At 33.3% G+C, this 15,914-nt stretch overlaps 1 protein-coding gene across 1 annotated transcript; it reads left to right on the top strand.

The window, feature by feature from the left end:
- The first annotated feature begins 1,877 nt into the window (after positions 1–1,877).
- MS3_00007012 (uncharacterized protein) lies at positions 1,878–15,144 on the top strand. The gene is made up of 4 exons (XM_051215266.1): positions 1,878–2,868; positions 5,573–5,988; positions 7,909–8,361; positions 10,231–15,144. The coding sequence occupies exons 1-2, from the start codon at positions 2,196–2,198 to the stop codon at positions 5,884–5,886; spliced, it is 987 nt and encodes a 328-aa protein (XP_051073656.1). The 5' UTR covers positions 1,878–2,195; the 3' UTR covers positions 5,887–5,988; positions 7,909–8,361; positions 10,231–15,144.
- Positions 15,145–15,914: the final 770 nt, after the last annotated feature.

The following is a 15,914-nucleotide window of genomic DNA, read 5'->3' on the forward strand; positions in this document are numbered from 1 at the left end:
GAATTTCATTTTAAATCATCTAAAGCTGCTTACAAATGTCCGTGAACACACCACTGTAGTGTCTCCCAACTTTCTGGATGAGAAAAGCAAAAGGCGAAGTAAAAGTTAAAGCCTGAAATGAAATGCTTGGTGAAAATCATACTCTTTTATGCCGCATTCACTCATTAAATGGATCGAAAAATGTTAGATACTTCATATCTGATGAGAATTGAAACGGAAACGTATTGCAAATTCATGCCCCTTATACTCATAAAAATCATAATGTGCTTTCGATAATCTGTTACTTTCAGCAATGCAGTTAAGGTTGACTGAAACTAACTAAAGAAACCGTGGTATCTGTATGAACCCATGATTCATTTATACTTGATTACCCACTGATTACGAATTTCCATTTGTGCTCATCTAGTTCTACCTCCCTTAAATTCCACTCTTCATAAATTCTTAGTTATTACATTAATTCGAATACTTTTAATCATCGTAGAAACCCATCGAGTCTATCAACAAAATAAAAACGTCTCAGTGAAGAAAATTTTGTTTTCAACGATGTTATTTACTAGAGCTGTATAATTGTATTTACAGTTAATTTTTACACAATCTACAGTAAAACCAGAGAACTGTTGTGTCAATAATAGAAGTGCTGAGGGCCGTTAAGAAATTAAAGTTACGCAAAAGTCAAAGGGTAAAACGGATGATATAAAATATGAAAGATTATTCAATTGACGATTAGATAAAGAATAAAAGTATAGGCGAACATACATCAAAATAAGATTTAGAAAAAGATGTGAAAGATAATTATATACTTGAAGAATAAAAGATTAGAAAGAGAAACCAAGCACGTATCAAGAAATAACTAAAATAATAAATGCTAGTACTACAGTAAACTATGGGATGTACCGTTTCTAAATTCTAAGATCGTGCCTGAACTGATGAAATGCTAACGAATAATGTCCGGTTCCCCTTTACACCAGTTTGTCTTATTTTGTGAATAATTTCTAATGAGGGTTCTTGCGGAGATAAATGATCAGAATCAACTAGATATTCACTAATCGATATATTAATTGACTTGACCGATTGTCACCACCCAATGACCAATCAATTTTAAGTAAATCCCAGTTCTAAAGAAGGTCATTCGCCGCACGGATAGCTCAGTGGTAACATCTGTGACGATGAAGCTGAGTGATCGGAGTCGAGTCCATCAGGAAGCACCAGTTACCCCAGGACCACAGGTACACGTTGCTGATAAGTGCCAAACTGCACGAAACCTAGGTCTAAACAGGGTTCCGTCGACTACCTCCAACAACCACCCTATCACTTCAAACTCCATGTCTTTTACTAACAAACAGGAGGATAACACCTTAGATCAGTCTGCAGTACATTTTAATCAAACGAAGCTTTTTTCAAAGTTCTACTTTATTCTTCAAAACTGATTAACGATGAGAAAACAAAAGCTGATGTCTTAAGAAGAATATTCATACGACATACGGTTACCTTTTAAGTAGCTGTTTATATGCTTAACATCACAGGTTGATATTCATTGTAAAGTCACTGAAGATTCGAAAGTACTGGTGCAGATGTTCCACCTTAAATTCGTGTTGACATAACCCTTAATTTTCAAGGGTGAATATGATACAACTCAGCTAATGAGTCGAAATTTAGTTAAAACCTAGTCAGCAATAAATATTCATACATTTTACTTATCAGAGTAATTGGGTAACGAATCGGATTTCAGTTTCCTTGACAGTACATTTGAAAATAGACGAACTAACTTTAAGGATAACCTAATCTAATGAAAAATTTATGAAGTTTCACCAAAAATCCATGTTACCGATAGAAAATTTAAAATAAAAAATTCATCAGTAAATAGCAAATTATGGACGAAATAAAAATGACCATTTTGTAAAGAATATTTTCTTATGAAATGTCAATCAAGTTATGGTCTACCTAATAGTCACTAGATAATCCATGTGACTGATCTAAATCACATTTATCTTCGTCATCTAACACCCGTAATCAATCGCATATACAAGTATTTTAACCAATTAAATTTTAGCTTAGGATTATGAAAACTAATTGACTATTGGTGTATTAAAATATGACCTTCAGATACAATAAATAAGAGTCAGTTTACGCATAGTCAACCATAGATAGTCGGCGCACTGTCCATCGGAGAGGTTGGGTTTACTACCAATATTACAATGACAATTCACTGTCAAAGTGTTGGATTTCAGAAAAATTTACCACGCAATTTATTAACGATGAATGTAGTGCCCGAAAATATTGGTCAAAAACGAACATGCAAACAGTCATCACAAAATGATGCTGATGAAACGACTTTAGAATGTAAAAATGAAGGAAAACGCCTGAAGTTGGAATCAGTTCACCACTTGACGTTAAGTAATCAGATGACATCAACTCCGTTGGATATTCTATCACCGATTGAAGTAAATTATCCATCTGAAAACAAACAATCTGCCAATAATCCTGTTAGTTCAGGCATAAAATTTATTGATTGTGATGAACTGGCTTCATTACTAACCTCAAACTATTCATGTAAACAATGTGTACCGCTCATACTTGACATAAGAAGTCTTGCCTCTCAAGCTAATTTACGAATACAAACAGCAATCGGCATACCATGTGAATCTCGTGTAAAGTTACGTCGTGCATTGCCAGTGCTAAATAATTATTTACGTGCTAGAGAACAATGTTTTAATACTCATAATCTAAAGGACTACCAACCTAACTACCGTTTAATAATCATCTATACTGATTCTGATATCGGTGGATTTCCTATGTTAAAAGATCTTCTTCACTGCTTGGTTAAACACTTGATTGATGTTCATCATTTAGATGCAAGAGTTCTCAAAGGTAACTGAAATATATTTTATACACATGCATCGCTTCCTATAAATATTAATTTTTTGTTAGTATCTTTAATATAATTATAACGTAATCGAAATTAGAGGAATCTGTTTCAATTAAAAAAAACTTTACATGTTTATTGTCATGTGTGTCACATGAAAAAAAATGTTATTGACTACATCCCTTATAAAATAAAAGTGTACTCAGTATTTTATGTATAATCTCTGAGAAGCAAACTCCAAAGATTAAGGTCTCGTGTATACATTCAAGTGTTCAGTGAGAGTATTTTTTAAAACCTTAGTATCATACTAAAAACTTCGATTCAAAACTTGGTTAGATAACTGAATTATTCTTTGTTGTCTTCAACTTGCTTTGTTGACGATTGGATTGCTTTGTAGGTTATATTCGTCAGAAATTGATTTCATTTGAAGCATCAATAAGAATTGGTGGAGTTCAGTAACTTCGAAAGTAGGATAGTTGTTACCAATAAAATTGGATAATCGTTGTGCAATATCTCAAATCGATTGAATTTGAAATCGTATTATTAGATCTTTTTCTTAGGTAAGATTCCAGGTGAGGTCGGGGATGACCATTTCAGAACAGTTTTATGTTAGGGCGAAATAGCTATTAAGTGGCCCTGCTTTTAAGTGGTTCCTCAAACGAAATCAGTCTGTGACGAATACAGCTCACAAACCTTATTTTTGTTTAATTATTTGCTAACTGTATTTCTGTTGAGCAAAATAAACACTTTCTTATAAGCTGATTTTTTTAATACACTAGTTTTAAGTGTAAAAGCACATTTCATGGGATACATATTTCACGAATAGTAAAATATGTCTTTATAAGGTTTAACTTGTGCCTATTAGTTAATGTAAGACTTAATAAAAACCTACTAACTATAGCAATTTATTTGTTTGTTTCTGACATTACTAGTTTATTGATTTCATCATGTGATTAGTAAAGTGTTCAGTTCAAACCTTAAGATATAAAATAGATTCATTTAGATGAAGATAAGAGAAAAATTTATTCCAATTGTTAGCGTATTTTTGGTAAGATTGTTTCCTACGGACGGGATTACCAGCCCTATGCCCAACCCTCCCTTATCCGGGCTTGGAAATGGTAAACCCGAGAAAGGTTTCAGGCGAAGTTAATATATTTTAATAGATTGTAGATATTGGAGTGGATCTTAACTTGAAATTAGCTACTGAATATTGTAAACGTCCATATGGTTTTATTTTCTAGTTTGAGACACAATAATAATAATAATAATAATAATAATAATAATAACTCACTATCGTACGTTTTCCAAATTTTAGTTTAAAACCACAAAATGTTTCTTAATACGTAGATCTTCGCTCAATATAAGCTGCCAGCAAGCATTCGTCTTCGTCGTTTTCAACTAAGTAGATATCAGAAATCGTAATATGGAAGTTGCTTATCACTGTGCATTACTAGATATAGGTTAAACTGAAGTACTTTTTGGTGAAGCCATTTCTTTTAATACCCAATAAGTTTGTTTTCTGTCTTATTAGTGTTGAGTTAATAAAATAAAATGACTTCATATATATAGATATAAACATTTTGATAACATACATTTCACTACAAACTGATAAAATAGTAAACATAATCTCGTTAATTTCTACTTTAATATTCTTATTATTTAAAATGGTGATATGTCAAGGTCAGGATTGTGACGTACCACTATAAAGTTTTAAAAGACAATGTTATCGCCATATTTTGGGCGACATTTATTTAGACTAGAGAGATATTTAGTTAGGTGAATTTCCATCTAGCAATCAATGATTACTTGTTTGGGACTCAACATCGTGAAGTTCTAAACGATAGTATAATAAATGTCATATTGGGAGTGACATATAGTGCAAAAATTTACGAATGGATAAAGCATTAGATTCCAACATAGGGACTGATTTATTTAGTGTTTATTGTGAGATTTAGACGTTTGATTGTTAGCTGTTTGGTATTCAGTACTGGATAGTTCCGCAGTTGGGAAAGTAACTTTACTATTGGTCATTCACAGAATATCCTAAACACTAAAATAATCCTGGGTTGGTCATGTTTCAGGTTTATCGACCGTCCATGCCTCAGTTATAAGCTTATAAGTTAAATTTGAAACAATAATAGTAACTCCTATAATTAGTAGTAACATAAATGAATTTGTTTTACAGATACACTCAGTGTATTGACCAGTTGCCAAATAAAATTATAATAGCACATTAGAATGACACTCACATGCACTAATGTATTTTTAAATTACTGAAAATTTCGCAATATTTGATAAGGTCAGCTATAAATAAAATATTGGTCTCAGCTACGAAAATCTCAGATAACCTATTTGCCAACTACTGGTTTATGTGCTTGGCTTTTAACCACACATTTTACTTGTTGGACAGCAATGTTCCGTAGTTAATTAAATCAAGATAAATGGGTCACGGTTGGACGTTCACCATAGCAAAATATGTAGGGATCAGACCTGAGTACCCTGATTTGTACTTGACAAGTCATATATATAAATATAATTCCTGTTACCCATCGTGAGACATCATAGACCGCCCACCGGTACTCTACATCTAACTCTATCCTGGACAATCCTTTCCGTTTCTTCCCAGTTCCTATTCATCCTTTTCATGTCTACTTCCGATCTCCAACTCAACGCATTGCATTGATCTTCCTCTTTTCCGTTTCCCTTCAGGATTCCTAGTTAGGGCTTACCTCGTGATACAGTTTGGTGATTTCCGCAATGAATGTCCGATTCATCTTCAACGTCTTCTCCTAACTTTTCCGTCATTTGGAGGTCGGTATTTTCTCTCTCACAGTAGGCTGTTAATGATGGTATCCGGCCAACGGACATTGAGTATCTTACTTAGACAACTGTTTATAAATACTCGTATTTTTTTGATGATGAATGTGGTAGTTCTCCAAGCTTCAGCTCCGTACAGTAGAACTGTGTTGATGTTCGTATTGAAGATTCTCACTTTGATTTTGGCTTGCAGACATTTGTTTTGAGTCCCATATTTTCCTCAACTGTAGGAGTGCTGTTGTTGTTTTACCAATCCTTGCCTTTACGTCTTCATCGGATCCTCTTTGTCCATATGTGATGCTGTTCAGGTACGTGAGAGTTTCCACATCTTCTAGAATTTCTCCATCAAGTGTGATTGTGTTGGTGTTCTCCGTGTTATGTTTGAGGATCTTGTGTATGTTGAGGCCTAATGTTGCAGACAGAGGCTTTTGCTACAGTTTTTGTCTTCACTTGCATTTATTCGTGTGCATAGGATAGAAGAGCTAGGTTATCTGTGAAGTCTACATCTTCTAGTTGCATCCAGGTTGTCTATTTTATTCCGTGTCAACCCCCCCCCAGATGTCGAGGTCTTCATAATCCATTCAACCATTGGAAGAAAGAGAAAGTGGGAGAGTAAGCAGCCTTGTCTGACTCCGGCCCTCACTTTGAATGCGTTTGTCATCTGTCCTATATGCACGACGTTGTAGTGTGGTTTATAGTATTAATCTCGTATGATATTGATCTTCTCAGGTACACCATAGTGTCGAAAAATTTTTATAACATTCCCTTGTCCAAGTTGTCAAACGCTTTCTCACAGTCAAGGAAATTAATGTATGCTGGCGACTTCCATGCAATCGATTGCTCAACAATGATTCGTAATGTCGCGATTTGGTCTGTGTACGATCGGTCCTTACAGAATCCAGCCTGTTTATCTCAGAGCTGGACATCTACTGAACCTTTCGTCCAGTCGAGTAACACTATTGAGAGATTCATTCATTTTGATGATGCCTCTTGCGGTCCAGAACCTCCTGAGACGTTGAAGTTAGTGTTTATTTGATCCCTTTCCTATTGTCCACCATAGTAGTTTCTTCGTCTTTGAGATCTTGTAGTGCTAGGAACTTGTCATTATGAGCCACCTTGAATTCGTTGAGTTTGTCAATATGTTGAAAGAAGGCTGTAGTGAACCATCAAGTAGTAGTACGAAGCTATATTAGCTCCTTTCGTTCGTTCATCTTCCATTAACCTTGTGAATTTTTTATTGATACAAATATATCAATCTGGTTCTGTGTTGTGTGGTCCGGTGAGATCCATGTAGCTCTGTGTGTGCGTTTGTCGTGGTATACTGTGCCGCCTATAACCATTTTGTTGAATGTACATAACTTTACAATTCTCTCACCATTCTCATTCTTTTCTCCTAGTCAGTTCATGTCGTCGTATGACATCTTCACATCGGATGTTGTCCATTCCTACGTTGACTCTTAGGTCTCTCTCATCATGATGGTTAGGTCCTTTCCTGGACATTTCACTTTGATCGATTGCAGCCCCACGTATAACTGACTTATCGTCGTCATTTCCATGATTGGTGGGTGCATAACATTGGATAACATTCATTGTAATTTCCTCTTTTTTTTGAAAGATGCTTTCATGATCTTGGATCCATGAGATTCCTATCCCATAAGTGCATTTCGCGCTTCTTTGGACACCATCAGAGCAACTCACTGAGTGTATGGAGCATTTTCTTCGTGACCGGAGTATAGCAGCATCTCTCTGAAATCTAACGTCTTCTGCCCATGTTGGATCCAATGATTTCACTGGTTCCGAGAACCAAGTTGTATCTCCTCATTTCCGTAACAATATGATTGGTCCTCCCAGTCTCCCAAATTGTATGGATACTCCGTGTACCTACATTAATTGTTGTTCCAGTTGTTAGAAAGGGACATCGGCCTCATGACTACCGAAGAATCTCGACTTTCACCATGAGGCGTCTTAATTCTTCTGAATGAAGATTCTTCAACTCTCAGGGCAGAGTACAAATGGTTTAATTTGTTCAATCTTTAGCATTTTTTAGCAAGGTTGTTTTCTACTGGATGGGGTTGCTGACCTCATTCCAAGCTTCCTCCTTTACCCGGGCTTGGGACCGCGAGGAACCGTAGAAGAGCTACAGACTGAGTTATATATACATATATATGTTTTGGATTATGTTTAGTAACATTTATTTTGTTTCTTTTGTGTTTTATTTTTTCGTTCAGGCGGTATTCAAGAGTTTTGCAATTCTTATCATCATTTATGTGAACAGCCGTTATCCGAATCTCAATCTATAAGTGATGATTCGAAAACCAGTCACACTGAAAATATAACTCATAATGAGTCGAGAAATATAAAGGATAAGTTCGCTCATTCTTTGAACATTCAACTTACAAAAATAAAGTGTCGAAAATTAGAATTCAAATGTTCACCAATATTGTTACCGGGTTTAGGCTTGTCTGCAGGAAATACAGAATACAAGCCGATTCGGTTACACAATTCAGTAAAACAATCTAATAGTTTAGCTTCAACAATAATTAACCGCTGTAACTCAACTGCAAATTTTATTGGAAAACAATGGAATCTAGCAGGATTTTGTGTAACTGATAATGATCCTGGTGATCCAAAAGATATATTTCGTGCCGAAATCAGTCGAATATTCCCTTTTCTATATCTAGGTAAAAACAAAATATCCCATTAAATGATTTCGTATGATGAGTTATAGTTATATTATATTTCCATGTAGAAATATATTACGTAAGATATTGTTTGTTTCACCATGGCGTTTGTAAAACATTTCGTTCACTGAAGAGAATAACACTTTTTAAAATAAAATAAAAACAATACATTTGATCATGCAGGCATACTACATCTAGGGTCATTGATGGACCACTCCACTTATCTCAGTCTAAATAACTTGACAGTATGTGCAATACATTTAAGTCCTTAAACTTGAACGATAACTCTCAGCATAAAGGAATCATAGATTATCATCATGTCGGTGACATCATGCCATGATGATTTTAAAATCAGTGCAATCCAGTTGTAAATACATTTAGTACCAACATAAATATGAATCATTTGTAATCAAAATGGCGTTTTATACATCAATGTGCCTGTCAAATATTAATATTGTGTTAGCTTAACTTTCATCACTCTAAGTTTCAAAAAAGTGACCAAGTAGTGCTTAAACCCACTTTTGACCACTTTATTAAACTTTCAATTCTCTCTTCACTTTAATTCATACTGAGTAATGTCACTGCTGCTGAAAACACAGAACTGACACCAATTTTCACTAGATAAATGAACTTGATTACAATACATAAACTTGTAAAATTTCTGTCATGCATATCTTATTTCAAGGCCTACATTTACGACACCGATCTTAGTCAAACAATCACTGAAAATCAGAAAAATCGGATATTTGTTTTACCCCATTATGGGATTCCCCAACAGTGGACATTCATGAGTCCCGTTCCGGAGGATCGAAGCCAGGGCTTTCAGATCTTATTTTATAGTGATATTTTTCCAAGTTTATCACTGTTCTACTCATTATGATTTTAAAGTTTTATCACATAGATCATGTCCAAAATATCCTCATAGAAATTTTCAGCTCTTGATCTTTGTCCACGAAGTTATTTTTCAAACAATTTTCTATCCATCAAAAAGTTTGAAAATTTTACCATCCTAGTTTGAAGTTAGATAATCTGACAACATAATACTTAGTTGGAAGGGATTGGGTTTATACTTTGACAGCTATTTAGTACTGGGTATTTATTTGTCATTTGAAAATAGTCCTCCTCTTTTTTCTTTTGCAATCGATATGCAGAACATGGCACACAGATGACATTGATCACTACCCAGTAATCAATCAATTGTAACGAACATGGCACACAGACCGGTTTCCTGTTTAGACTTGGTTTTTGTAACACACCGAGACTAGTAGACAGTGATCCGCCATTCTATGGTTCGAGTTCAATTTTGTACTCAGTTATTCGTCTCGTCAAATTTTCCCATCCATCTGTCAACAAATTAAGATATGGCTCAAGTATTCATGTTGTCACATTTCACATTATTATAGTTGAGATTGCTTACATGTTGTCCTTAACTGCGTTAACCATAATTACATAAATAAATCGATAAGTGTAATAATATCATTTGTGTATAATATTTATAGTACTTCTAAATAATGACACAAATGTTTAAACTTTTCTGCACAATATATATAGTGGCTACATATTTATAAATTGTAAACATACTATATTAATGTGAAGGTTGGTCACTTGTACGCCTATAAAACATATCCATCATCTATGGAAAAAACCTGACAGTAACAAATTCATTTGATGAATTGTTTTTTATTCAGGTTAATATACCATGTATAACTTGATGTTGATACTTACATAGGCTCATTCATAGATATGCAAACATATGATATTGTATAATTTCATTAAGATTTGTGTTGTACAATGTTTTGGTACTCGATTAACACAAAACTTGATTTCATCTTAATTATTTTGTCTTTCTTTTCCTTTTTTCCAATCTAGGGAATGAATACGATGGTCAAAGTGAAAAGATTTTAAATAAACATGGTATAGATTCAATTTTAAATGTAACTATTAAAACACCATTTCTTGATGAATCGCGATTTAATTGCTGTCGTCTTCCTGCAAACGATTCACATTCACAAGATTTACGATCGTATTTTACATCAGCATTTCAATTCATCGGTATGTAAATAGTCATTCTATATTTTTTATTTTCGTGTACGATATTCAATAACACTAAATTTTGGTCATTAAATAAATTATGTGTATTTATGTTATTTATGTGAGAATTAGCTACACCTCAACAACTATATCACTTGATTGTTCCCTACGTAATCACTTAGTTGAAACTTTCTATGCAAACTGGCTATATGATTGCTGTGGATTGCATCACTCACCATTTGATAAGTAAAGAGTCAGTTACTTCAAGAAGACGTAAAGTGCACAACTTTTAACTTCAATTCTTAACAAAACCTTCCGTTGTCAAAATTGTTTCAGGTAGAGGTGAGCAACAGGTACATAATGTAGATACTAGTCAAACTATATGTCTATCCACAATTCAGTCATTATGAAATCCAAACAATGTCTCCAAGATATTCAGATTTAAAATTACCTACTGGGATTGAAAAAGATTGGTTCATGTTGTGTAATGGCGTAATAAGTACAATATACATGGAACTTATAAAGCATTCTAGGACAATCATTTATACGAATATTCCTCAAGATTGGAACGAATAGTTTGATTATTGCCCTGAAGAAGTCCAGACAAGTTACATACCATACTTTGTTTTCTTGTCTTCGTCCTAATTTCTTTCGATATATGATAAACATAATCTTGAAATAATACTAATTTGATGAGTCATGTCTCGGTCGTGATTCACTGCTTTATAATTTGTAAAATATAACAATGCTGTCTGTTATGCCTCTATCTATGCTGAGTCAGTCTGGAAAAATATGTCACTGTTTTTATCTTGAGAAAGTGATTGATAAACAGACAGACGATAATTCCAGACAAACAATGACTCATCTTAAATAGATTTAACATCGTTCCAAACTTAAGTGATGGATCTAAAGTTTGAAATATTTATCTAATTGGTCAATAAATGTGATAAAACAAATGTATACATTAATTTTACTCGGATAAACTGCACCGAAATGTTAGTCATCAAACTAATGCTATAATATATTAATGTCCTACGGTGCAGCAGTAATATCACCTAAAATTAGTAACTAATCAGTTAGGAATGAAACCATTTGATTCAACGACACTGAATATCTTAGTATACTGGGTTGTGGAGTTTGTTGAATTAGGAAGTTATACATCACGTACCCGTTTTAAGGAGCACTGAACGAAAAAATTTTGGTTTTCAGTAATTATCTGTAATTTAAAACTACGAAATATCATGTTTTGTCGGTAGTATACATAATGTGGAATAAGTGATTTGAAGTAACGAATGTACTATATCGGAAGGATGTTATGTAATCTTATGTATGAATTCTCAAGCAGTAATTGTTTTTTAACTATTCACAAAACATTAAATAATTGACACGAATTTCTTAAACAAATATCTAGAACAATTTAAGCAGGATTGTAATGTACATACAATATGCCATATTTGAATGTAATAATATCCGAAATTCATATAAAATCTAATGAATTAAACTCTAAATACTGAACACATTTTTTATGCATTAGATCACTTCTTTCAAGAAATAGTATAGAAGACTTGTTTTAAATGTGTAGATCTAAGTTAAATATATCTAATACGTTAATCAGTAGTTCATGTTGTTGTTGTTGTCGTTGAGATAACAAACTAGCGACAACAGACAACACAGTGTTTTAAAAAAAATTATGAATAATGTTCATGAATATTTTTATAGTTACCACTTGTTTAGAGATGTTCTTATTAAATACTTCTGAAGGTGTTCATTTACGATTAACTATTACAGTTCATTTCATTTCTTGTCGAATTCTGTTGATCGTAAACATGACATCAAATAAACATACGTATTGTGTCTAGACAACGAAAACATTATATATTGATTTTTTCAAGTTGTTTATGATAGTTATTAATGGTTATTAGATAAAATTTAATATTTTCGTATTGTACACTATACATTATACCTTATTCTCTTATCCATCAACCCACTGTCGTATTCATTTACTTATTCTGTTGGTTACATGTAATCGATTATTTTGCTTTTGTATAACGCACTCTTTGGGCTTTATGATTCCTATAAAAAAAGTCTTTATTACTCGAGTAAAAAATTCTAGATAAAAGCTTGAACTCATCGAATACTTTTTTCCTAAATCTATTGTGTATCTGATGGTTGAATTCAACATTTGACGTCAAAATGAGACGAAATATTGTTTTCTAGGTACTATTCATTACAAAATGATCTGATTTAGGGTACCAATGAAAACACGGGAGCAATGGAAAGTCGTTCCATCCTTGTATAGGATACCTCAGCGTTGCAGATCAATGACGACTGACACCTAGAAATTAAACCAATCTCCACAAAACGTTTTCAACTAAACTGTAATAGTCAATTCGCCCCTGACTTTCTTCAAGATATTCCTAAAGTTCTACTGAGAAGTCGTCATTAATGGGGTTCAAACATGGCGGAAGTATGGAAGTTGTCATCTATAACATTGGATAATCGTCGTGCTATATCTCAGATTGATTGAACTTAAAATTGTGTCATTGAATGCTTATCCAGTAGTTTTACTGGTTAGATATTCATCACAAAAAATGGAAACCGTAGGTTCCTGACATTGTGGGGTTGTGGATGTTTACTACCGAGGAAAGCCCCGTATTAGGGCGAATCAGTTTTTACGAGGACACACAGTTTACCAATGCTCCTTAATTTTTAACAGCACTTCAACTGAGATCAATCTGTTACGAGTACGACGTACAAATTAAACCAGTCTTCACGAAACTTTTAACAATTAGCTGTTTACATATTTTCTATTGACTGTTATGATACACATGTTATTGTAGACTAATTACACACGAACGCTTGTCTTGCTTATTCCAAGGTATAGCGATAAAATGAACTTTAGATAAATAAGGTCACTGATACTTTGCAGTTGGTCTTTATGTACATAGAAATTCTGAAACTAATGGAGTATAGATTCAAATAGAAATATTTACCAGTCTCTGCTAAACTAGCTAAAGTATATGTCTAACTTTAAATTAATTGCTTGTTGCTTGATATTACAACACAATAGCTTGTCTGAATGGTTTGTTTATCAACAAAAATTATAATTCCCTAGTAGATTGAACAAATTTTTCGCTAATTCCGTTTTCTAAGATCTACATGTTTGGAATTTTTGGGTCTGCTGCATAAGTGAATCGTCCGTCCCGTCTCATCAATCCTACTAGTGATTTCATCAACCCACTTATTTTGTCATTACAGCTAAGATTTTGTTTAAAATGGGAAATGAAGTAACGTTTTCTAATTTTATGATTATTGGTACCTCATAAAAAGTGCTGTTTCATTTTTGTTTACTTCATCAATGTTTTTCCTTTGAAAAAATTGTCTCTCCATAGAAGAAGTTCGTTGCTCTGGCAAAACTGTACTTGTTCATTGTCAAGCTGGTGTGTCCAGATCACCAGCTTTAATTATTGCTTATTTAATGAACTATTCAAGTTTGTCACTAAGCGATGCTTATCAATATGTGAAATCGAAACGTTCGGTGATTGCACCAAATTTCGCCTTTATGGGGCAGTTATATGAGTTGGAATCGGACTTAACATCTGGACGATTATCAAGACAGTCGAATATCTTAGATCCATTATTAAAACCTAATTAATCACTATGATTGTTACTGTTAATAACATCAAATTCGATACTACCTATCTATTTGCCTGACTAATTATTTATGCCGTTTGTGATTTAGTAGTATACACCAGTGCGGTTGGCTGTAACCATTTTGATAGAAATTTGTAAATATCATCATTACCTCAATCACACAATAATTCAGGTAAAATACATAATACCATTATTTTCATCCCATATCTTAAGCTTATTATGTTCTGTTTATCAGTGTGATTCATGTGTTCAATGTAAAATCTGTTTTATAGTTTATTATCACAATATGTCAATTCCAAAATGTTCTACCTATTTTCTCATATTCACCTCAATGATTTTTTTTGAAAAAAATGAGTACAAGACGGAAACATTTTCTTTCAGATGACTTTTTTCTATCCAGATTTCAATATTTTTAAAAGAGAAAGATGAATACAACTTTTATTTGAATTTTGCTGTTTTGTTTAGATGAATTCAGCATTTTTGTTTTGCAATTTTTTATACCAATTTCTGTAAAAGAAATTTGTTATCCTCAACAGTAATTTGAACATTGTTGCTAACGTTATTGTACAAAGTATGAATTTTTCTTTATTTGTTTGTTTATGCTCATGTGTGTATGTAAACGACTGTTTTTGTTTTCTACTTTTTGTAAAATATCAATTTTGAATTCGATTACTTTTTTAATGATTATGAAAAAAACTATCTCCTTGATTGGGTAGTATTCAGGGAGATCAAAGGATTATCTTTCTTTTAATTAAACGTTAAGCTCTTGCTGGTGACGATAATTAAGTGTGAGTCTTTTCTAATTCCAATTTTCGCATAGCCTTTTCGCTTTTCTGACCGATTGTCAGTACTTTCAGTTTAGTAACTTTCTTTGTGCTCCAAGGTCATGTTTTTATTGATATATCTATACAGAGTTGTACGATTTAAACTTGGCTTAAATATCAATTTTCTTGAACTTCTGTCTTTTCTATGTGTTTCGTAAAAGTGGAATATTGTTGAAATGTTGTGTCACAATTGAGGTTCTATTAATTCCGCTACCAAGCCCTCTCGTATAAGAATAAGTTCAATGGTCCGGCAATCGGCAATTATCATAGGCCTATATCAAATCCATTTTCAAGATATAAAAATGACATAAGCTTTAGGTGATTGAAGATAGTCGATAGGAAGACGTGGACGAAGTTTCGTGCTAGTTCGCATACCAGTAAGGCATACCTGAGATTCTGAGGGGACGGATTTTCCCTGTGGGATTTGGAATTAAGTTACCCAGTTTCACACTATGAAACTTTACCAGTGAGCTATTTACGTCTTGATTATCCTTCTATAGGACTGATATATTTACAATTGGTCGTCCATTAAGAAGTGACCAGTGCAATATTTGTATATTACTTTAGTGCTTCCCAAATTCTATCAGTGAATGGGACGAATTTTTTTCTACTAGTGAACTAATCGGTATAGAATAAAAATTAGGAAAGCAGTTTGATCTTCATTGTTTTCACTTATTTAATTATCGTTAACTGTACAAAAATAAGAATTCACTGTATGAGTCCGTAAGATGTTGTGAAAGTTAATTTCTGAAGACTTAAGATATCAAAAGGATGATGACGTGAGTACATATATGTACTTAGCTTCTTCCCTCATATACCTGGCGTACTCAAACGTCTACCACTGTAAGTACTACTAATAATACGAGCTAGTAATTCCCGAAAGTGTTTTGCACATACTCTCGTAGTAACAAATGGACAAGCATTCGAGTCAGACAGGAAGCAATGATCACACTAGGGGATATTGTATTTGGGATTCAAATCAAGTGCAGAATTATGTTTTAAGTAATCATATAATAAGGTTAGTTGTTTTCTGATTAAACACTT

Source organism: Schistosoma haematobium, chromosome 1 (assembly GCF_000699445.3).
Source record: "Schistosoma haematobium chromosome 1, whole genome shotgun sequence".
Taxonomy (NCBI): Eukaryota; Metazoa; Platyhelminthes; class Trematoda; order Strigeidida; family Schistosomatidae; genus Schistosoma; species Schistosoma haematobium.

Coding starts and splice junctions, on each gene's coding strand:
- MS3_00007012 (XM_051215266.1), top strand. CDS start 2,196: ATGACAATTCACTGTCAAAGTGTTGGATTTCAGAAAAATTTACCACGC. Junction 2,869..5,572: donor AGATGCAAGAGTTCTCAAAG/GTAACTGAAATA, acceptor GTTTCCCTTCAG/GATTCCTAGTTAGGGCTTAC.